Genomic DNA, 23857 nt, shown 5'->3' on the forward strand with positions numbered 1-23857 from the left:
AGCCTCTCAAGTAGCTGGAACTACAGGCACCAGCCACAATGCCTGGCTAGTTTTAGAGATGAGGTCTCGCTCTGGCTCAGGCTAGTCTCGAACCCAATTGCCTCAGCTTCCCAGAGTGCTAGGAGTGAGTCACCACACCTAGCCTTTTTTCCATTCTTGAGATACTTTATCAAAAAGGATATGTTTCAATTACATCCAAGTAAACATATGTAAAGTCTCCATCTTTTTTAATGTTTTTTTTTTAATTCCTTGGTATACATATATCACAATTTGCTAATCCATTCATGTATTGATGGGCATTTGGGCTGTTTCCAAGACTTGACAATTATTAAGCTGCAAATCTGGTGCAAATGTCTGTGAACAAATGATTTTTGTTCTTCTGGGTAAACAACTAATAATGGAATTGCAGGTTCAAATGGAAGGTTAACTTTTAATTCCTTAAGGATTCTCCATACTTCTTTCCATAAAGGTTGTATTAGTTTGCAATCCCACCAGCAGTGTAAAAGTGTTCCCTTTTCTCCACATCCATGCCAGCATCTGCAGTTTTGGGACTTTGTGAAGTGGGCTATTCTTACCAGGGTTAGGTATCTCGGGGTGGTTTTGATTTGCATTTCTCTGATGATTAAAGATGATGAGCATTTTTTCATGTGTTTGTTGACCATCTGTCATCTTCAGAGAAGTTTCTGTTCAAGTCTCTTGCCCACAAAGAAATGGGGTTGTTTGTTCTTTTCTATTGATTAATTTGAGTTCTCTACAGATTATAGTTATTAGACTTTAATCTGTTTTATCGGAATCATAACATGCAAAAATCTTCTCCCATTCCAAAGGTTGTCTGTTTGCTTTAGTTGTAGTGCTTTTAGCTGTGCAGAAGCTTTTTAGCATGATCAAATCCCAGTAATTTATTTTTAGTGTTGCTTCAATTGCCAGGGGGGTCTTTCTCAGAAAACATTTACCCACTCCAATCTTTTCAGGCGTTTTCCCTGCAGTCTCTTCTAGTCTTTATATAATTTCATGTCTTTTTTTTTTTTTTTTTTTTTTCTTTTTGCAGTTTTTGGCTGGGCCAGGTTTGAACCCACCACCTCCGGTATATGGGGCCAGTGCCCTACTCCTCTGAGCCACAGGCGCTGCCCGGTTTCATGTCTTAAATTGAAATCTTTTATCCAGTGAGAATCAATTTTTGTTAGAGGTAAGAGGTGTGGGTCCAGTTTCAATCTTCTATAGGTCGCCAGCCAGTTCTCCCAGCACCATTTGTTAAATAGAGGGGGATTCTTTTCCCAGGGAACGTTTTTGTTAGACTTATCAAGGGTCAAATGACTCTATGTGGCAGGGTTCATCTATAGATTCTCTTCCTATTCCACATGTCTACATCTCTATTTTTGTGCCAGTACCATGTTGTTTTCATCACTATAAATTAGTAGTATAACCTGAAGTCTGGTAGAATGATGCCCCCAGATTTGTTCTTAAGTATTGTATTGGCTATTTGGGTTTTTTTCTGATTCCATATTTGAACATGGCAGATTTTTGGAACATCCTTTCTTGTGTAGACATGCAATTTACTCTGTCTACTTTCTGCAGTTTACACTGCAACTCCAATCCTGCTCCAATGTAATAGGCTGAAAGATAATTCAAAGAGTGTTAAATTCTCTCTTAAATCTTTTATCTTTCAGACATATAATTTTTTTTAAGTTCCTTAAGGACAGGGGCCACATTACAATTCTCTACTGCTCCTTTGAAATTTTATACTGTGCTAAGCTCTGTAAATGCTTTTTTTTAGAGACAGAGTCTACTTTGTTGCCCTCAGTGGAGTGATGTGGTGTCACAGCTCTTGGGCTTAGGCGATTCTCTTGCCTCAGCCTCCTGAGTGGCTGGGACTACAGGCGCCCACCACAATGCCTGGCTATTTTTTTTGTTGCAATTTGGCCAGGGCCAGGTTTGAACCCACCACCCTCAGTATATGGGGCCAGCGCCCTACTCACTGAGCCACAGGTGCTGCCCCTGTAAATGCTTTTTATGACAATCAACTTCCTTGCCTAATTTTGAATTGAGTCCCCTTATTTGAATATGAGTTCCTCATAAGGTTTAAATCCGTCTCTGGTCCTGGAGTCATCAATACTGTTTCTCTCTTGTTATTCTTTCTAATTCTTACCTGATCTAAGGAAACTTGTACATTTTGGAGATTTGTGGGTGTTTTTTGTTTGTATGATTCTATAATTCAAAGTCTATCAGTTTCAGTAACATTATCCATCATAAGGTGCCTTCTTCCACATGCCCTAGTGTGTTTTCATCTGTCCTTATGCATTGAAATGAAATACATCAGATATCAATTCTTTCAGAATAAAAGAAGGAAACTGAGTGTGACACAGATGGATTGATTTGTGATGAGAACAAAAAATATTTTCATATTTCAAATCAAAATTTTTAACTTCTGTCTTGATTCACATGACTTTACCCAGATGGAATCCAAAGGCAACATGTGAGAATTCCCCTTCATTTTTCCCAATTCCTAGTTCCAGGAAATTTACCAGCCTTTTATTATGTTGAAATCAATGGAAACTTGAGTATATCATTACCAAATGTGGTTAGTAATGACTTTACTTCCTTCATATGTAAGGAATCAGGATTGCACATACAAGTTTTTTTAAACCAGATATTTGTGCATAATCCAAATGACAGTTTGGAATTATCATGCCAGTGGAAAGTTTAAGGTGTGAAGTTTTTGTTTTTTTTTCCTTTTTTTTGACACAGAGCTTCAAGCTGTCACCCTGGGTACAGTGCTGTGACATCACAGCTCACAGCAACCTCAAACTCCTGGGCTCAAGTGATTCTCCTGCCTTTGCCTCCCAAGTAGCTGGTACCACAGGTGCCCGCCACAATGCCCGGCTATTTTTTGGTTGCAGCTGTCATTGTTGTTTGGCGGGCCCAGGCTGTTTTCGAACCTGCCAGCTCAGGTGTATGTGGCTGGTGCCTTAGCCGCTTGAGCCACAGGTGCCAAGCCTGGTGTGAAGTTTTGTATTAAAATAAATATAATCCTGTTTTTAAGTAAGTAAGTATTTTCTATACTTTTAAAGAGGACAAGAGATCCTGGAATAAAATCTCTTGAGTTCTTTGGCCCTTCCCAAGTCTTTACTTCTAATTCTGAGTGTGAAACCTCCTCCCATTCCCATTGTCCAGGAACTGACCCCAGGACCAAGAATCCCTCTTACAGGCTCTCCACTAATCCCATTCTTCTCACTCTAACTCTCAATACTGTCATCATTTTAGTTTCCCTGTTTGTTCTTTCTTTTTTTTTTTTAGGGACAGAGTCTCACTTTGTCACCCTCTGTAGAGTACTGTGATGTCACAGCTCACAGCAACCTCCAGCTCTTGGGTTTAGGAGATTCTCTTGCCTCAGCCTCCCAAGTAGCTGGGACTACAGGTGCCCGCCACAACGCCCAGCTAGTTTTTGTTGCAGTTTGGCCGGGACCGGGTTTGAACTCGCCACCCTCCGTATATGAGACTGGCGCCCTACTCACTGAGCCACAGGTGCCACCCTCCTTAACTGTTTCATTAGTTAAGATGTTTCCCATGTGTTTCAAATCAAGGAGAACCATCAGTGCTTTCTCTTGGTCGCATTTTATCTTTCCTCTTCTGAGCTGAAATCACTCTTATTATGTTTAACATGATTACCACTGCTCTGATCCTGGAATGACTGCTCACTGAATCCTGCCCCTCTGGCCCAAGTTCATCACCGCTCCAGGCCTTGTTGCTGTTCCCTTCTCTGAACTGTTAACACCCTGATGTTCAGCGGCCACATTGGTGTTAATTATCTGTCAACCCCTTACACTACCCTCTCCCTCCAACAGCGGATCTTTTGCTACTTCATATTTTCAACTACCTTCTACAAACTGATCACTACTGTGTGTCTATCTTTAACCCAAACTTCTATCCTGAACTTATTTAACTGAATCAGTTAAATCAGTTAAAATCAGCTTATTTAACCAAATCAGAAGAAACCTTCCAAAAGGTCCTATGGAACATCAGCCTCCCTGCTGGCACCTGCACCTATGACTCTGCCTGCTCTCTCTGTACTACAGAATGACGAAGGCCAGCCCTTATCCTTGTACACTGGATCCCAAGAACATTGCTTTACAAGTTCACTCTTGTTTATTGTCAGTTTTTTTCCCCTCTACTAGATACAATAAAGAAAGTACAAATATCAGCGATGTACGGTGGCTCATGAATGTAATCCCAGCAGTCTGGAAGGCTGAGGAGAGAGGATTGCTTGAGCTCACGGAATTGGCTTGAGCAAGAGCAAGACCTCATTTATACTTTATTTTTATTTTTTAGACAGAGTCTCACATTGTTGCTCACGGTAAAGTCCCATGGCGTCATTGCTCACAGCACCCTAAAACTTGTGGACTCAAGTAATCCTCTTGCTTCAGCCTGCAGAGTAGCTATGCGCTGTGGCAGGTGCCTGCAGTCCCAGAAACTTGGGAGACTGAGGCAAGAGAATCTCCTAAACCCAAGACCTGGAGGTTGCTGTGAGCTATGATGCCACAGCACTCTACTGAGGGTGACAAAGTGAGACTCTGTCTCTGAAGAGAGACACAATGCCCAGCTATTTTTAGAGAAAGGATCTTACTTTACTTCAAGCTGGTTTGCAACTCCTGATCTCAGGCAATCCACCTACCTGGGCCTCCCAGAGAGCTAGGATTATAGGCATGAGCCACTGCATCTGTACTTTAAAAAAGAAATTATAAAAGTAAAATTTAAAATAAATACTATCTGTATATGGGTGGCCCACAGATTTATATCCCTAGCTCAGATACAGTCCCTGAACTCTAGACTGTTGTGTCCAACAATCGTCTACTCAAAGTCTCCACTTGGATGTATGAAGGCATATCAATCAACATGAACAAAACTGAGCTTCTGGTTTCTCCTGATGCCCTTGTACCACAGTTTTTCAGATCTCAGCTAATGGCTTCTCTCATCTTCCAGTGTTCTGGCCAGACCCCCTGGACAGAATCAATAGAATTTATTTTAAATATTTATGCACCCAATTTAAATGTTCCCAGATTCTTGAAATAGACCTTGCTTAGTCTGAGCAATATGATATCCTATAACACCATAATAACAGGGGACTTAAATACCCCTCTCTCAGAGCTGGACAGATCCTCTAAATAGAAATTAAACAAAGATATTAGAGATTTAAATGAGACCCTAGAACAACTGTGCTTGATAGACGCATATAGAACACTCCATCCCAAAGGTAAAGAATATACATTCTTCTCATCGCCCCATGGAACATTCTCCAAAATTGATCATATCCTAGGCCACAAAACAAACCTCAACAGAATCAAAAGAATTGAGATTTTACCTTGTATTTTCTCAGACTACAAGGCACTAAAGGTGGAACTCAACTCCAACAAAAACGTTCAACCCCACACGAAGGCTTATTACTGAGAAATCATAAAAGTTCCACAAAGTATACATGTTCAACATCAAGGATATATGTGGCCTCTAAACCTGTGTTTTCACAGAGGTGTGCTCAAAGTTCATGGATGCAACAGCCTTCAAGGAGTGAAGAACATGCCAGGTCAGAGAAAGTTCAACCATGGGCACACGGTCTTTTTTGCTGATGGCTGGTTGGAGGACATGACAATGTGCCTGGGCGCCCCACTCCATCACAGGTAAGCCTCCACATTTTGTCAGTACTTCATCTGGCTTAGTGCGATCTCCATGGGGCAGGCCTGGCCATGCTCTCCATATTCACCACTAGGCGAATGACAAATGAATAATGTTTTATCCATTGCATCAGGCAAGATACAACCAGGAAAAGAGAATCCACATCAGTTATTTCAAGAAATTTTAATATAATTTATAATCACACTTTCATATGAAAGATGAATCACAACCATAGCCTAGGATGAAGGAGAGGAGGGGAGCGGGACGGGAAGGAAGAGGGGTGCGTCATTAGAGGGAGGGTTAATAGGAGGACCATATTGCAAGTACAAATTGGATCTATCAGGTGTAGAACATAAATGTCTTAACACTCTAATTGGGTAAATGAGATGAAGGCTATGTTGATTAGTAGGATGTAAGAACCCCAATTTGTACAAATAATCAACACATGGAATCCCATAATAGCATAAATGTATTCATGATCTATGTACAAATGACTTAATAAAAAAAATTAAAACAAAGAAATTTTAATATAGAAATTTGGCTAACTAGGTATTTGATGAAGGGAGGGCAAGAAAAGGGGCACTGTAGTGACAGGGTGGTAGCAACTGCAGGAAGCAACTTTTATTCTTCTGTTCCCAGTGCTAGTGAACAAAGGGAAGAGGAGGGTGTTAAAAGCTGGAAACTTGCCAGAAGAACCCTGAGGCGCTGAGGCTGGGATGAGGGAGGAGGGGACGCTCTCCAGCTGGTGCTCAGGAGGCAGAGTCCCAGAGGGCACCCAGGGTGCTGGAGCTGAAACCCCTCGAGGAAGCACTGACTGGCGCTGGTCTCTTTGAAGACTGGCAACGATGCTGAGAGTGTGGAGTCCTACTGTAAGAACTGCGGCTGCCATGTGCAACACTATTTGGGGGAAGATACTAACAGGTGAGCTCACAGGAGCAGGTCCCTGTCTTCTTCTAATCTTTGGGGTCCCTCTAAGTGCCCCTACTGGCAGAATGTAACAAGGAGCCAGCTGGCAAAGAGGAACTGAAAGGACCAAACTAACTCCATTTTGTTAAAACTAACTCCATTTTTGAATCAGACAAAAGCTTGATAACTAGGATCTATAGAGAACTCAAATTAATCCACATGAAAAAAGCCAACAATCCCATATATCAATGGGCAAGAGACATGAATAGAACCTTCTCTAAAGAAGGCAGATGAATGGCTAAAAACATATGAAAAAATGTTCATCATCCCTATATATTAGAGAAATGCAAATCAAAACCACCCTGAGATACCATCTAACCCCAGTGAGAATGGCCCACATCACAAAATCTCAAAACTGCAGATGCTGGCGTGGATGTGGAGAGAAGGGAACACTTTTACACTGCTGGCGGGACTGCAAGCTAGTACAACCTTTCTGGAAGGAAGTATGGAGAAAGCTCAAAGCCCTCAAGCTAGACCTCCCATTTGATCCTGCAATCCCATTACTGGGCATCTACCCAGAAGGAAAAAAAATCCTTTTATCATAAGAACACTTGTACTAGACTGTTCATTGCAGCTCAATTTACAATCGCCAAAATGTGGAAACAGCCTAAATGCCCACCAACCCAGGAATGGATTAACAAGCTGTGGTATATGTATACCATGGAATACTATTCAGCTATTAAAAACAATGGAGACTTTACATCCTTCGTATTAACCTGGATGGAAGTGGAAGACATTATTCTTAGTAAAGCATCATAAGAGTGGAGAAGCAAGAATCCTATGTACTCAATTTTGATATGAGGACAATTAACGAAATTAAGGTCATGGGGGGAGGAAAAGCAGAGAGAGGGAAGGGGGGTGGGGCCTTGGCGTGTGCCACACCTTCTGGGGACAAGACATGATTGCAAGAGGGACTGTACCTAACAAATGCAATCAGTGTAACCTGGCTTATTGTACCCTCAATGAATCCCCAACAATAAAAAAATAAACTAACTCCATTTTGTCTCACAGCCTTCACTGACCCCACTTTGCCCCACAGCCTTCAATTTGCAGCTGCATACCAAAGGTGATAGGCAACCTGCTTCCTCCCCCAGTATGTCTGCCCCCAGCTATAATTTAAGGGCACTCACCCTTGACCCCAGTAGTACTAAATCTTTCCCCCAGGCTAATTAGCCCAGATCAAACATTGACAACAAACATTGTCCAGTTCCCTAAACCCCTATCAGCTCTCCCCAGCAGTTCCCCCAACTTCTCCTCTCTTTTTCCTTTCTGTATCCTTAAAACTGCTCTTCCCTCTGCGTTCGGGGCTTCTCTGCTCTCCTGCTGCATCTGGTGTGGAGAAGCCCAAGCCCGAGCTTGTGAATAAACTACCTCTTGCTTTTGCATCGGACTTGGTCTTCGGGTGATTTATGAGGGGTACCCGGCAACCTGGGCACAACAGAACTACTGCTTGTTCCAGCCATAGTATCACAAACAAAGAAAACAGATCTGTGGATTTGGAGCTGAAAGACAACAGCTTTGTAATCAGTGCCTTCCTGTAACTGGACCCCACCCTGCAGGGGAAGTGGATGAAATTAACAGATGCTTTGTCAATGGGTTGAGTTCAAGTGTTGAGTATAAAAATAAGAAATATGGGGCGGCGCCTGTGGCTCAGTCGGTAAGGCGCCAGCCCCATATACCGAGGGTGACGGGTTCAAACCCAGCCCTGGCCAAAACTGCAACCAAAAAATAGCCGGGCGTCGTGGCTGGTGCCTGTAGTCCCAGCTACTCGGGAGGCTGAGGCAAGAGAATCGCTTAAGCCCAGGAGTTGGAGGTTGCTGTGAGCTGTGTGAGGCCACGGCACTCTACCGAGGGCCATAAAGTGAGACTCTGTCTCTACAAAAAAAAAAAAAAATAAGAAATATGCGGAATATGTATAATTTACCATTTGCAGTATACAAATTCAAAAATATGCAAAATAGTACTAAGTAAGGATATCTGTATACATTATAAATTACCAAGAAGTCACGGGACCAATCTTCAAAGATCTTAGTGATTTCCTCAGGGGTAGAGGATGAAGAAGGGAGGATTATGTGACAGGAGGGATCACAGAAGCTTCTACTGCACTGATAACACCTTATTGCACATGCTGGGCTGCGGCCCCTGGTGACTGTTGTGTAATCCTTTATACAGTTTTGTGTGTCAGAAACATCACAGGGGAAAATTTTTAAATAATTCAGAATACTCATTTGTTGTTTAATGAGTGAATGTTGCACAAGGAAACTCCCTCAGGCTTTGAAATATCTAAGCCCCAAGCAGGCTTTCTTTAAATCCAGTGTGGCTTCCCTCCTCTCTTCTCCTGCACATGACCAAAGCCATGCATTGTCTTCCATGGAGGTTATTTGAGGTTGTTATGCCGAAGATTGGCAGAAGAGTAGTAGCAAACCTTCAAAGTACCACCATTGCCACCACCACCCAAAGGAAACCACACAGGACCTTTCATCTAGAGGGTTTGTGCAATTCACTGTGCAGAATTAGGTAACAAAAATGAGGAAGTGCATCTGTCCAGATAATCATATTCTAACTCAAAAGAGCTTGAGAAAAAAAAATGACACTCCTGGGCTCATATAACAGGAAGAGTCCAGTGGAGATGCTAGACTGGATTCCAGCTGGCTGGATTCGGGTGCTTGAATGATGTTTTTGGAGCTCCCTGGATCAGCTGTCCTTTTCTTCTCATCTTTGGACACCGACTCTTATCAATTTGCAGTAAAGATGGCTCCTGGGGGCTCCAGATTTGCATATTTCTTGCGCTTCTGATCACAGAAGAGGATACTTCTTTTCCAGTCATTAAATCAAAAGTCCTGGGGAGTATTCTCACTGGCCTGACTTCAGATGTGTGTGCAGCCCTGTATGAATCTCTGGGCCCAGCGGGGCTGGTCTGAGATGGGTTAGGCCTGGGCAATGTACTACACACCCTGAAGGCGACAGCCATGATCCCAACCCAACTGCACATGCTCAGTTTCCTTTAACAAGGAAGGGAGAAGGAATCCTGGTGGGGAGAAAAACGAACATTCTCCACAGGAAGCTATAAAATTTGTGAATATTATCTCTGACTCCCTTAATCATTTGGGCCTTCTTTTTCCAAGAGAATCAATGCAACGAAGGCAGTACAACTTGTATTTCTAAATATCTTTGGGGTCCCTGACATCTATTCCACGTATACTTTTCTCTTTCCTTTTCAGACTTTTTATTATTATATTTAACTTCTTATACTATCACTTTACCATCCATTCCAATAAATCTGGATTCCTTCCAAATCAATGAGATGTTTAACCAACCAATGAGTTCTAAACACAAGGCATGAGATAGGTCTTGAGAGTAAGGAACATGTCTGTCCTCCAACTACACACCTCCCTTCTATTTTTATATGCTCAAGAGTACACTTGTATTAGAAATCTCCCAGCAGGAGTGATTATAAACAATTGCTTATATGTGACCTCCAAACGACAATGCTCTCACTTAATTCACTAATAATGTTCTACGTATTACTAAGACATATAAATTTGAATTCACATATGGTCGGATTAAAGACGTGATTTGGACAATGAAAGATTTTCGTTTCCTCTAATAACATCTATAGAACCATCATGTTCCAAATACAGAACCAGCATCCATTCTGAGAATTGCCTTTTCCATTCTGCTCTTTAGTTTTTTCAGTCTATTTAGCACCTTTGTTCTGAAGGTGTTACATTAGACAACAATAAGCTGTACGTTAGAAATACATCAAAGATAGTAAACAGGTTTTCTGTCAAACCTCAGTTTGGTGGTGAATATATTAAATGTGATGATGTTTGTAACAGTGAAGTATACAAGTTTCCACAAAAGTTCTCCATTTGTCTGCATTATCTACAGTAAGGCCATTGTTTAGGCCAGTTAAGCTGGGATAGTTCTCTACTTAATATTTGTAGCAACCTTGGGGAGCTTATCCAAATCCCTGAATGTCATGTCCTTGGTTGTAAAATGAGGTGACTTGTATCAATGCCATGAGGGGTTCGAGAACTTACAATGAATGCAATGTCTTATAGAAAATGAAATACTTCAGGCTTTACATTCTTTTTTCCCAAATCTATCATTTCCTATATTTTTATTCATTTAAGTCTTAGATTTCTGTAACTTGACCTTTTCTGATTCAGTTCTAGCAGATGGAACTTTATCTGTACACCTATAGTTCCTGTAGTTGACCTCATAATTATAGGTAAGAGGACAGGTTAAATGCAGTGGAAACTGTGACAAAAAGCCAAATAACAAAGCTACCTAAAATGGAGAGGTAAGAAAAGGAAAGAAGGTAAAATGCCAAACCATTATGGTAAACTCCTGTTCTACAATTGGCAACCTTGTGAGTGCCCTCATAAAGCTGTCTATGAAAACCTCCTCTCTAGCCTTCCAGATTTGTAATATTCTACATGTCTTTTATGTCTACTTTTGATTAATAAAGACTTTTGGCTCATTACACATCATCGGAAACTATACTCAAAATTTGTATGTCAATTCTAGAGGTCATACAAGTTACTGTTTTTCATTATCATGAGCAAGAGTATTATCCTCCTTTTTGCCTCTTTCCTTTGTGCAGAAAGGGTAAAAATAATGTTGATGACTCTGTCAGAGACTATGCTTCAAATAATGAGAGTTTTGTAACTGGTAATCTCCTAAAATGTTTTCATTATCTATTCATTATTTTTAACATCAAAGACTTAAAAATAAGGTAATGTGGCCTTAGGATAAGAAGTCCTGAGTGTCTAGCTAATGGACTGAAATTCAAGAGTTCAGTAGAAATAAACAATAGAAATAGTATTGATTAAAATTAATTTCTGAAGCTGGTCATGTGGCTTACATCTGTAATATTAGCACTCTGGGAGGCCGAGGCGGGTGGATTGCCTCCTGGGTTCGAGATCAGCCTGAGCCAGAGAGCTCGTCTCTAAAAAAAAAATAGAGCAGAAGTTTCCGTGGGGCTGCCAAGAAGGTTGCTGTCAAGATGGAGTTTCCAGCCCAGTGAATCCAAAGACCAGACTGTGTCCCCATAAACAGAGTCTCAAGCCATTGCCCTAGGGTAGAGTGCCATGGCATCATAGCTCACAGCAACCTCGAACTCTTGGGCTCAAGCGAGCCTCTTGCCTCAGTTTTTCTATTTTTTTTAGTAGAGATGGGGTCTTGCTTTTAGCTCAGGATGGTCTGAAACCAGTGAACTCAAGCTATCTACCTGCCTTGGCCTCCCAGAGTGCTAGGATACAGTTGTGAGCCACCACGCCCAGCCTCAGCTCAGCTATCTTGCACAACTCCTTTGTTTGAAAGAACAGAGATGGCAGCTTTATACCACAGTGTGGTTTCTGCCCTTCTTCAGCCCAAGGGAAAAGAGAACACCTTTCTCCTCCTCTGGCTGAGATTTCTTCACTAGCTGCTTGGATGGCCTGTGGTTTTCAAGGGCAAGTGCTGGAGTTTCATAAGTCAAGTACAAAGAGAAAACAGGCCCAAGAAGTTCAGAACTTATGATGTGGAAAGAAGAAAGGGAAGAATAAATATATTAATAACTGGAATAGAATGGCTGGGATACAGGGCATGACTAGCAACCATTAACATGAAAGGCTCTCTGTAGGTCAGGTCCTTTTCTTAGCACTTGACATAAATATATTTGTTTAGTCTTCAACAACCATTCCATCAGACAAGTACTACGTGAAGCCCCATTTTACCACTGGTCAGACTGAGGCAAAAGAGGTCAAGTAACTTGCCCAAAACATAGTAGATCTAGAATTCAAGTCCAGCAGCTTAGGACTAAGCCGATGTTATTAAGGACTCCACTATTTGCAGTTGCGACGGAGGCTGACCTTTACCGTGAATGAAGGGAAAGGGTATAATGAGCACTTTCTCTCCAAGGTGAAATAAAGTCATGACCATAAAAAAAAAAAAAAAAAAAATAGCCAGGCTTTGTGGCAGGCATCTGTGGTCCCAGCTACTTGGGAGGCTGAGGCAAGTGGATCACTTGAACGCAAGAGTTTGAGGTTGCTGTGAGCTGAGACACCACTGCTCTCTACTGAGAGTGACCAACTAAGACTCTGTCTCAAAAAAAAAATTAATTTCTGAAATGCAGAAGTGCACAAAGGAACAAGGGAGCAGGGCTTATAGCTGATCAAAGCTGTCACCAGGGTTGTTCAGTAAAATAAGTAAGTAAGTAAAATAAGATATCACAGGATTCTTGAGGACAGGTAAATTGAAACTGCTGTTCATCCCTATTACTTTTCTCCTCTGGCGTATCTTCAGGCGGTCTAGAAATTTTCTGAGAAATTGCTGAACTATCTTCTTTCCCATTCCAAGTACTTTCCGTCCCAACAGCATAATCAAGAAACCCTCTTCCTGCAAATGTCTTTTCAGGAATGCTTTCACTGTGTGTGGCTGAGTGTGTTTGTATGTATGTGTGCGATCATATTTACCTAAGCAGGCATCCAACCTCATATTTGTTTTATAGCATGGCTGTCTATGGAGTATCTAGAAAAGATGGTGAGAACAGAATCAGGAATGTGAAAAGAATTTAGGAAAGAGGTCAAAACAGAAGGAAAGCCACTGAAAAACACCCGTGTAGAGGGATATGCTGACACCATGAGAATAAGTCAAAATGCAAAGAAAGATAAAAGTAGAAAGTAGAAGGCGGCGCCTGTGGCTCAGTGAGTAGGGCGCTGGCCCCATATACCAAGGGTGGCGGGTTCAAACCCGGCCCCGGCCAAACTGCAACAGAAAGAAATAGCCAGGTGTTGTGGCAGGCACCTGTAGTCCCAGCTACTCGGGAGGCTGAGGCAAGAGAATCGCCTAAGCCCAGGAGTTGGAGGTTGCTGTGAGCTGGGTGAGGCCACGGCACTCTACCGAGGGCCATAAAGTGACTCTGTCTCTACCAAAAAAAAAAAAAAAGTAGAAAGTAGAGGTGGTGGGAACTGCAGAGTAGGCTATGATCATGTCACAAAACTTAAGGGAATGGATCATAGATCGTGTGGCTGGGGCCATGTCACCAGGTGGTAGAAGATGGGGAGGGTGCTTTAGGGGGTAGGAAAGTTAAGTTGTAAAAGAGAATTTCAGGAAAACAGTCAAGTAAAAGCCAAATGGGAGAAAACCAGAGCCCTGTTCACTACTCCCAGAACTGTAAGGGATTCAAGAACTAACATGAAATTTAAAGTGAGACAAAAGACAGTTATCAAATGGGACTCTGACATTATTAGACTCTTTAGAAACTAAAGAGCCACTTCCTAAGTTAAGGCCAAATGAAACTGTGTTTGGGTTGTTTGATAAAATGTGTATGTGAAAACACTGAGGAAACAAGGGTTAAGATGTGGGGCAAGGAATTTTACAATTGAGTTTAAAGACTCTCTACTTTCCTTGGGATTTTGAGCTTGTTTGTTTTTGTTTTTTATGAATCAGCACAACTGACAGCTGGAAGCCTGAATGAGAGGACGACAAACTGTCCTTAGAACCTGTGAGGCACTCCTTGCTAGTATCTTCCTCAAACCAAAGGTCAGCAGCTGATTTCTAGTCAACATTTCAACTTTTGGAAGGGCAACATGATGGTCCAAGAGTCATGATATACACAGAAAAAACACTGCACGCCATCTAACTGCCTCAAATAAAACCTGGCAAACCTGAAATGTTCCATATTTTATGAAAAGTGAAAGGAGTACTAGCTGGGCGCCCATAGGTCAGTGGTTAGGGCACCAGCCACATGCTCCCGGGCTGGTGGATTCGAAGCTTGCCCAAGCCTGCTAAACAAACAAACAAACAAATAGCCTGGTGTTGTGGCAAGAGCCTGTAGTCCAAGCTACTAGGGAGGCTGAGGCAAGAGAATCAACACCTGGCTATTTTTTTGTTACTGTTTGGCTCGGGCTGGGTTCAAACATGCCACCCTCAGTATATGGGGCCAGCGCCCTATGCATTGAGCTGCAGGCATCGCCCAATAGTTGGCATTTCTTCTAGAACATATTCAAACAGCCTACATAGTGAAGATCAACTTCAACATTGCTTTCTGATTGGAAAGCAAATTAGCACAAAAAACTAGATGAGTTCAAATTGTCCATAATGTCAAAGCAAATTTAGTCATCAATCTGTGAAGTCCCGTCATTACTCTTTTCTTCACTGGCATAGCTGTCTTTACAATGACTCTGAAATTCTTCACGCTGCACCCTCTTAACACACACAAGATCTCACAGCAAATAAGGCTGGAGCTGGGATTTGACCCAAACACCCATGCTCTTTCCCTTGATCTTCACTGCAACATTTCAGCATTGCCAAAAAACAGACAAAATTACCATAATACTTAAAAATAATCCTGATAAGAAAAAAACCAAACATTTAGAGACCATTGGTCTATACTACTAATATAGCCCTTCCAAATTTTTTGGTAAATGTAGAAGCCTGATAAATGCATTTAGCAAAATATATGATACAAAAAATAAATGTGATAAAGAGATGTGCTATACCATCACAACATTGTACAAGGTTACAATCATTAATGATGTGATTATCAGCAGGTAAATTATTGCTGAATTGCTGGTCCCACATGATTTGTAAAGTGTGTCCATTGCATACCATCTCCCAAACAGTGACACTGTTAGGATAGGCCCAGATGATCCATTCTTGTTTACCAAACGCCCATCTTTTAGCACCTAAGGAAAAGGTAAGAAAAGTACAGTCAGCTTCATGAAAATACATGTTAAAAGCAGACTAACGATTTTGAAATCATTCTAGATACAATTCCTGCTTGAGGAGGGAAGAAACAGAAAGACAGGCAAGAAATAGCTATTTTCTATGCAACTGAGACTAGAGCAATTCACCAAGGCCTAAGAATTGAGTTTCAACCACAGAGTGGAACCATGAATAAAAAGTCAAAATCAGCAGCAACAATTCATTGCACCCAATTATGTGCAAGATAAACAGGAACCAGAGAGGGACACATCACACACTTTTCTTAAGAAACTTAAAAGCTAATGATGAAACTGAGCTGATACTAAACATAAAGAGAGAAATCGGTTTATGAGTACATCAGAGAGGGAAGCAGACACGTGCTTAGGAGGTCTGAGAAAAAAAGGGCTGTCCTGGTCTGCTTCCCAGAGTGAGACACAACCTGCCGTAAAAACAACAGCTAGGAATTTCTTCCTAGGGCTGTGTGGCCGAAGACACCATGCAAAGTGGTAATTGAAGCCGCAAAGGCCCATTCCGAGACAGAGGGTTCGTGACAGGTCTAGGTAACACCCTTTGTCACTCTGGTTTGGTCAGAACCAGGGGTGTGCCACAGCCAGGGGTACACAGGCTCATGGGAACAGATTGCTAACTTTCCAGGAAATTGACAGCTGCTTGCTAAACACAGCCGTTCTTGAAGTTGATCATGGTGGGAATATTTACACCATGAAAAGTGGCAAAGGCCACAAATCAAGGCTTTTTCTTTTATGTCTCAGAAAGCACTACAATTTACAGATGAAGATTAGTGAAGAAGAGAAGACACCATGTGGTCAGAGGGAGGTGGGGATCGGGTTGTGAAAGCCACGAATGGCTAGATCTATCCTAAAGCCGCAGAGGGTGCTCTGTGAAAGAGAAATGGGCACAAAGTAATTGAGTAAGAATGGAAAGAAAGATGAGTAGACAGCAGATAGAACAAGAACAAAGGAAAATGACCCATCAATTATAGCAAGGACAGTTGGATAAGGAAGAAATTAGAAATTGGGGGAAAAGGTACTTTAGGAAATTGGAAGAAGAAAATTAACTAAATAGAAGATAATTATTGTGCTTTTCTATTAACAAAGTACCTTCACCAAATCAGTGACAAAGGTATACTCTTCTATAGATAGGGAATTCAGAGGCTAAGTGAATTTCCCAAGGTTACACAATTAGGTAGCTGTAAAGAATACCTCAGAGATGCCTCAGGTGCTAAAGCAAGATGTTTCATGGTGTTGAGTAACCTTGGGAAATTTCTCTGTTGCTTGAATCTGCATTGCTCTTGTGACTTGCTGGGGTTGATGAGACATTCACATATATGGTGCAAGTACAGACTTGCAAAGAACTTGCCTGTTATGATTTTTCCTCTTGATGCTCTTTGGCTCATTCAAATAACATGTGAACAAGTATTTGTTATGTGAACAAATAACATGTGAACAGGTAGAGGTGACATCAATCATCCCCACTGTCAAAGACAGGTCTGTCACACACCAGTCAGTCACAGGGTCATGGCAGATGCAATGAGCCCAGGCAACATCAATTCAATCCATTTCAGACCAGAAAAACAGCCTACATACACCCAGTTCAAATCGCCAGCCCACAAAATCGGCGTTAAACAAATGACCGTTACTTACAGCCATGACATTTTCAGGAGATCTGGTACACAGCAAAAGTTAACCAATACACTTGCCATAGCCTGTCTTACCTGGCTTCAAAGAACATATAAAATGAAAATACTCGTAAAATCCTTTTACCTCAAATTTTCCAGGTGACAGATGAATTTCAGTAAGTAGCACTTCAGGAAAAACATATGCTGTCCCAAATGTCCCGCTGAGGGAGAACATTTCAAATCTGGTAGAAGCAATTTCCACTGGCCGACCACAGGTGGTCAGATTAGTAGTTCTGCACTTCAGCATCGTGCATACCTGTGTGGAACAGACGCAGACCAAATACCGTGCCTTACACCTAACTTGACTGGACTACACCTGTTGACTTGGATTTTAACCATAGAAGGCAAATTTTTCTTTCTTCAAAAAAAGGATTTGGATTATGTTTCTTATAATTACCTGCTTTATCAGAAATCACAAATGATTTGAGAACCAACCCACTTCTCCGGTAACAAGTGAATTAAAAGAAAGAACTCAGTGTAGAATTAGACTTACACGATGAGTTTGGTATGTCGGATAATGGCATTGAGCCCAAGGAAATAAAGGTCTTTGGGCAACAGTAGTATTGATGCAGAAAGGATGATTAAAATTTTGACCACTCCTGCACCTTCCCTGTCTTTCCCATATCCTTTCCTTTTTTTTTTAATATATGTATTTTTTTGTGTGTCAGACGGGTAATGTGCTGACCTCATAAGGGATTTGTGGGAGGCACATCTCACGCAGGTGCATGAAAACCCAATCATCATGCTTATGAACTACAGAAGTATCTCCCATATCCTTTTCTTTAGAAGACGACAGGGGGACACAGAATTTAAGAAGAAAATACAATTTCATAGCCAACCCTCTATAAAAAGTTTGCATCTTTAAAATTTGTCATTTGAAGAGAATAAAAGGACTAGGACATCTTAATTTGAAGACAAACTAAGAGACAAGTGGTATTCCTTTTCACTGCTGCCTTTTTTTTTTTGGAGACAGAGTCTCACTATGTCGCACTCAGTAGAGTGCTATGATGTCACAGCTCACAGCAACCTCAAACTTTTGGGTTTAAGTGATTCTCTCACCTCAGCCTCCCAAGTAGCTGGGACTACAGGCACCTGCCACAACGCCCAGCTATTTGTAGGTTGTAGTTGGCCTGGGCTGGATTCAAATCGCCAGCTCTGGTATATGTGGCTGGTGCCCTAGCCACTGAGCTACAAGGCGCTGAGCCTCACTGCTGGTTTTAAGAGTGAAAACAGACTTTATATTCAAAGTTGTCAGCAACCGTAATTAAGGAAGACTTCTTGAAGTTCACCATAGTAGGCAAACTGGTTCAAATAAAAAGTCATCATGGTTGGATTGATATCTTTCCTAATGCGCTCAAAACTATCAGATTACACTTAATTCTCACTGCAAATATTTGATTAATTCCTCTGTGTATGTTGTGTGTGTGCAATATTGTTGATTCACAGAATCATGCCAAGAAAAAGCACTTGATTTTCTAGAACAGACGTGAAAAGTTAACTCAGAATTTACTAGCACCTAATACTCCCACTTGAGCTGAGATTACCTGCCAGTACTCTCTTCTCCTTCGGCCATGTAATCCTGTAAAGGCCCCTAGGACATAAACTTCAGTCTCTTCTTTTTCTAACATTCTGTAGCTCAAATGACAGCAGAGCTCTTTTTGACAGACTGTAAGATTTCCTGCATCTTCAAAAAGTTGTGTGAAGTTGAACTCATCCCGGGAAATAAATCCTCCAAAAGTGGTTTTCTGTAGTGGGAATGGTTTGATGGTGGTGGCATAGGCACTCCAGTTGACGGCTACGGGGTAGGTGGGAGATACTCGGGGGTGTGAATCCAGCTCCGAAAGGAGGATCTTTCCTGAGTCTGTTTTCATGTCGTAATGGTACACTTTCGGAGAGTCTGGGGCATAGATACCACTCCCTGTGAATGGAAGACAGGTCTTTAAAACAACACCACAAAAAGTACCAATACTGCCAATATTCCCCATGAAAACTGCACAGGTGACCATGTCCATCACAGTATTAGTCACAATGGGAGAGCCCATGTGCTTCTAGCCACACGGAACACCTAAGGACGTTTCTAATATTAATGAGTATATTAGCATTATTTATTAGCATTGAGGAAAACTAAACCCTAATATAAAAATCTTTGTAGGCTCAGTGCCCATAGCACCGTGGTTACAGTGCCGGACACATGTACCAAGGCCGGCGGGTTTGAACCCAGCCTGGGTCAGCTAAACAACAATGACAACTGCAACAAAAACATACCCAGGCCGTTGTGGCAGGTGCCTGTAGTCCCAGCTTCCCTACTTGGGAGGCTGAGGCAAGAGAATTGCTTAAGCCCAAGAGTTGGAGGTTGCTGTAACGCCATGGCACTCTACTGGGGGTGACATAGTGAGACTCTGTCTCAAAAAACAAACAAAATCTTTGTATTTGGGACTCTCTGAAAGATGGAGAAAAGTAATGCAAAATTCTCCCCTATACCTAACTGAGGTAGTTGACAAATTTAACCAGACATTCTTCAACACGCCTCTCTCCAACAGGTGCAACTAACTCTGTTTCCCTTAAGTGTGGGCTAGACTTAGTGAATCACTTCTGATGAACAGAACATGGTAGGCAAGGGAGTGAGCCTTTCTGGAAGCAGATCTGCGAGCCCCGTCACCCTTTTAGGTAACTGCTAGACCAGCCAATAGCTTGATGCAATCTGAACGGCCAGGCTGAGCCAGAACCACCCAGCTAAGCCAATCCCATATTTCTGACCAACAAAAACCATGAGACAATAATTATTTGTCGGGCGGTGCCTGTGGCTCAAGGAGTAGGGCGCCGGTCCCATATCCCGGAGGTGGCGGGTTCAAACCTAGCCCCGGCCAAAAAACAAAAATACAATAAAAATAATTATTTGTTTGTTTGTTTGTTTTGTGAGACAGAGTCTCAAGGTGTCACCCTGAGTAGAGTGCTCTTGGAGACCTTGGAGTCACAGTTCATAGCAACCTCAGACCCTTGGGCTTAAGCGATTCTCCTGCCTCAGCCTCCTGAGTAGCTGGGACTACAGGCACCCGCCACAACACCTGCTATTTTTGTTGTTGTTGCTGTGGTTGTCATTGTTGTCTTAGCAGGCCCAGGGCCAGGTTCGAACCCGCCAGACCTGTATGCCCAGTATGTGGCAGGCGCCCTACCCACTGAGCTATAGGCGCTGCTCAAATATTTATTGTTTTAAGTTACATTTACTTTTAACTTTTTGAATAATTTGTAATACAGCATCATAGAAATAGTATAGTCTGCTTTTGCCAGTTTAGAGCACATCTTTGTTCAGTTCCCTTTTCGCCTTTCACTAGCTAAGTAGCACTTGGCAAGTTACTCATACTTGCACTTTCTGTGTCTCAGTTTACTCACCTGTAAAACTGGGCTGATACTACCCATCTCACAGGACTATGGTAAGAATCAAATGAAATAATACACTGTTGTTTAGGAAAATCATGGCACTAGCTTTGCTTTGATTGTTGTTTGTTTTTTTTTCCCATCAAAAATGTCAAACAGTGAGGAATTCAAATAAAGAAGCAAAAATTCACCACAAGTCATATCTGAGGCATTAGTTTTCCTGCATTTAGATATACAGGATGAACTCTAACCTGGCCATGAATTACCTGTCATATTTAGGTTGACATGATGTGTGTTGGCCACAAGGAGATTAACTCCCATTCCCATTGCCCAAGCCGAATGGAACTCAATAGCTGTCAAAAGGGGCAAAACATTCATCCAAGCTGAGGGAAACAGTATGGTATCCACTTGGAAGTCTTTCACCAGAGTGATGGCAGGATCGTGGAACAGTATATCAAAACATGTGAAAATGCCGAACTTTCCAAAGGTGGTGTTGAAAGTCACCAACTGCGGTTCTTTAGGTACGTCAAACTGAGGCTCAGAGTAGAGGTGGTACTGTACCGAGTACATAAAATAACTAGTAAGGCTTGTTTATTGAAGACATGACTCCCAAGACCCCCCAAAGTCAGTAACAGATTTGGCTATGGTCGAGGACAGAAGACGGGACAGTCACACTGAACATACATCCCACACCCACGTGAAAGGCCGGCCTTTCTCCCCACCCAGTGTAGTATAAAATAATGACTTGAGGGTGATTTTATTCTTTTTTTCAATTCTGAGTTTATAGTAAAACCTTTTTATGCTTTCAATTTAAATCTACAAAAGGGTAATTAAATTGATTGGTACAGGAGAAAAAAGTATTTTCATGATTTCATGCAAATTAACGTATGTGAAACAGATTCATACAAATTTGAAACATCTCTATACCATCTCAATTTTTTTTTTTTTTTTTTTTGAGACAAGAGTCTCAGTATGGGCAGCGCCTGTGGCTCAAGGAGTAGGGCGCTGGTCCCATATGCCGGAGGTGGTGGGTTCAAACCCAGCCCCAGCCAAAAAAAAAAAAACAACACACACACACAAGAAAAAGAGTCTCAGTATGTCGCCCTTGGTAGAGTACCATGGCATCTCAGCTCACAGCAACCTCAAACTCTTGGGCTCAAGCAATTCTTTTGCCTCAGTTTCCCAAGTAGCTGGGACCACAGGTGCCTGCCACAATGCCCGGCTATTTTTTTGGTTGCAGTTGTCACTGTTGTTTAGCTGGCCCAGGCCAGGGTCAAACTGCCAGCCTCGATGTATGTGGCAGGCGCCCTACTTACTGAGCTACGGGCACCGAACCTATACCATTTCACTATTAAATGGTATCCAGATTACAATCACTTTGGTATCTTTTGTATCAATATTAAAATGACTTTATACATACACAGTTGTAAATATCTGTGTATATATATAATATAGACACACACAAATTATCTCAGTCCTGAACCATTCCAACATTTTACCAACACGTCCCTGTCTACATTTTTTTCAGATTATCTTTTTCCTAAAATGTCATTTTCTTTATTGTTCATTTATATAAAAACTTCTTTACTCACATATAGGAATGAAGCTCAGACTCCTGAACACAGTATGGGCTACTATCATTTCAGCCTCTATTTTACACGCCCACCCCTCTCACCTTGTGGTAACGTGCCACCAATTTCCCATCGGCATCGTACACCACATTGGTGTTGTACTGGTAGTAGCCATTAGACGGGCACATGGAGTTTCGGGAATTACATGGCTTCTTGTCCCCAATATTGGCCACAACATAGATAGAGTTGTTCCTGGCCAGGCAGCTGAGTCTTACTTGTACTGGCGTATGACCAAATCTAAACCAAATTTTAATTAAAACGTTTCAATTTTAAAAAACATCTTAGTCACTTCATACAGAGAAACAACTTTAAGAACTTAAGTGTAACTTAAGTCAATCTAAAAACTACTCAAAAAAATGATATTTTAAAAGCCACAAATCATACTTAAAGGTGATAACTGTTTTCCACACTGTATCTTTTGCTCTAGCAATTCATTATTCACTCTCCTACATCAATTGTCTCTTCTCTACTGGAACCTTCCATTAGCATAACATACGCTCTGGTATCTCCTTTCTTTAGAAAGAAAGAAAGAAAAACCTGTGTAAACACACGTGGCCTTCCAAATATTACTTCAGTTCTCAGCTCCCTCTTACAGCAAAACACCTTAAAAGCTGTCGTCCTGCTGTTCCTGGTTCCTCCTCTCCTGTTCTCTTGTGAAGCCCTCCCGTCTCTTACTAATGCCAGCAATAATGTCCACATCTCACCTGATGTCATTCTACATGACTTCTCTGCAGCAGTTGACACAGTTAATGACACCCTCCGCCTGAAAACACTCCGTCCCCTCCTGGGCCCACTCTCCCCGTCTCCTACTCATCATTGGCTGCTCTCTGACTCCTTCACTGTTTCCACCTCCTCTCTCCTGGGTCCAAACACTGGAAGGTCCTAGCACCCAAGCCCGTACCTGTACTCTTTGACTCACTCGGTAGGAGAAGTCATTATGGTGTTAAAAACTGTCCGTATGCTGACACCTAATTCTATCTCTAGATATAACCTCGCCCTTTCCTGATACAGCTGTATGTGTAACTGCCAGGTTGACATCTCCAGCTTGATGGCATTTAGATATTCAATATATATGATATTTTGTATTAATAAATAGCGTTTCTAGATAATATTTTTACAAGAAAATTAGCTTTCAGAGCCTAAAGAAATGTAGTTACAAAGCAAAAGCCTTTGATTCACTTGAATGAGGAGGTCTTTTTTGCGTAGGAAGTGGATTCTGGGACACAAGGACTCTCTGAAATTGAAATATGGTCCCCTCAACAGAGACCACAGAATATTTTCATAATACAACCCACGGTCTACTTCAGAAATTAAGTTACAACTTATATCCATGAGATCGTCTTCCATTAGCTTTTCTTGCAATAAATATCCTATTTACGTATTTTCTCCAAATTAATAAAATATTCAATTATAGAAGATTGTTAACGGTAACTAAGTAACATTTAAAATAAAACAAATGCCAGGATAAATATACTCATAGCATACACCATACATATTATAAGTTAAAATCACTCATTTTGCCTTGGGAACATGCACAGTTGAGAGAATTTCAGCACTTCTGCACAAACAACTAGGATAGGTAAAATACCTGTGGGGGTTTTGACAGGGAACCCAGTTCACCTGAGGGTCTGGGATATCCTCTAGATAAGGAAAAACAGTTTCCCTAGTAAATTTCCATCCATAAAGTGCATCTTCTGAAGTCACAATGATGTGAGCCCCCTGTTCAAAACAAGTAAAATCACAATTATTTTTCCATGTAAGACGTAGACAATTTGATACTCCCGTCTTCCACCAGCTACCACGTCCCCACCATCAATTATGGTTCTGCGAA

At 41.6% G+C, this 23857-nt stretch overlaps 1 protein-coding gene and 1 non-coding gene across 4 annotated transcripts in view; both read right to left on the minus strand.

The window, feature by feature from the left end:
- Positions 1 to 1059: 1059 nt before the first annotated feature.
- Positions 1060 to 23857, minus strand: part of LOC128586605 (pantetheine hydrolase VNN2) — a 35429-nt gene continuing 12631 nt past the window's right edge. Inside the window, exons 3-9 of one of the 3 annotated variants that reach the window (XM_053592594.1) lie at positions 23615 to 23745; positions 22071 to 22263; positions 20662 to 20950; positions 18565 to 18938; positions 17106 to 17276; positions 15229 to 15305; positions 1060 to 1613 (exon numbers count right to left, since the gene is read on the minus strand). In XM_053592594.1, the coding sequence (XP_053448569.1) occupies positions 1577 to 1613; positions 15229 to 15305; positions 17106 to 17276; positions 18565 to 18938; positions 20662 to 20950; positions 22071 to 22263; positions 23615 to 23745 (1272 nt within the window). In that variant the 3' untranslated portion in view covers positions 1060 to 1576. Of the gene's footprint in view, positions 1614 to 4603; positions 5755 to 8634; positions 15306 to 17105; positions 17277 to 18564; positions 18939 to 20661; positions 20951 to 22070; positions 22264 to 23614; positions 23746 to 23857 lie in introns of those variants that run through there. The other 2 variants (XM_053592593.1, XM_053592592.1) reach the window with 2 other exon arrangements.
- LOC128587076 (small nucleolar RNA U13) lies at positions 17683 to 17785 on the minus strand. Its single transcript, XR_008380498.1, has one exon. It is a non-coding gene; the product is annotated as a small nucleolar RNA U13 (small nucleolar RNA).

Source organism: Nycticebus coucang, chromosome 5 (assembly GCF_027406575.1).
Source record: "Nycticebus coucang isolate mNycCou1 chromosome 5, mNycCou1.pri, whole genome shotgun sequence".
Classification (NCBI taxonomy): Eukaryota; Metazoa; Chordata; class Mammalia; order Primates; family Lorisidae; genus Nycticebus; species Nycticebus coucang.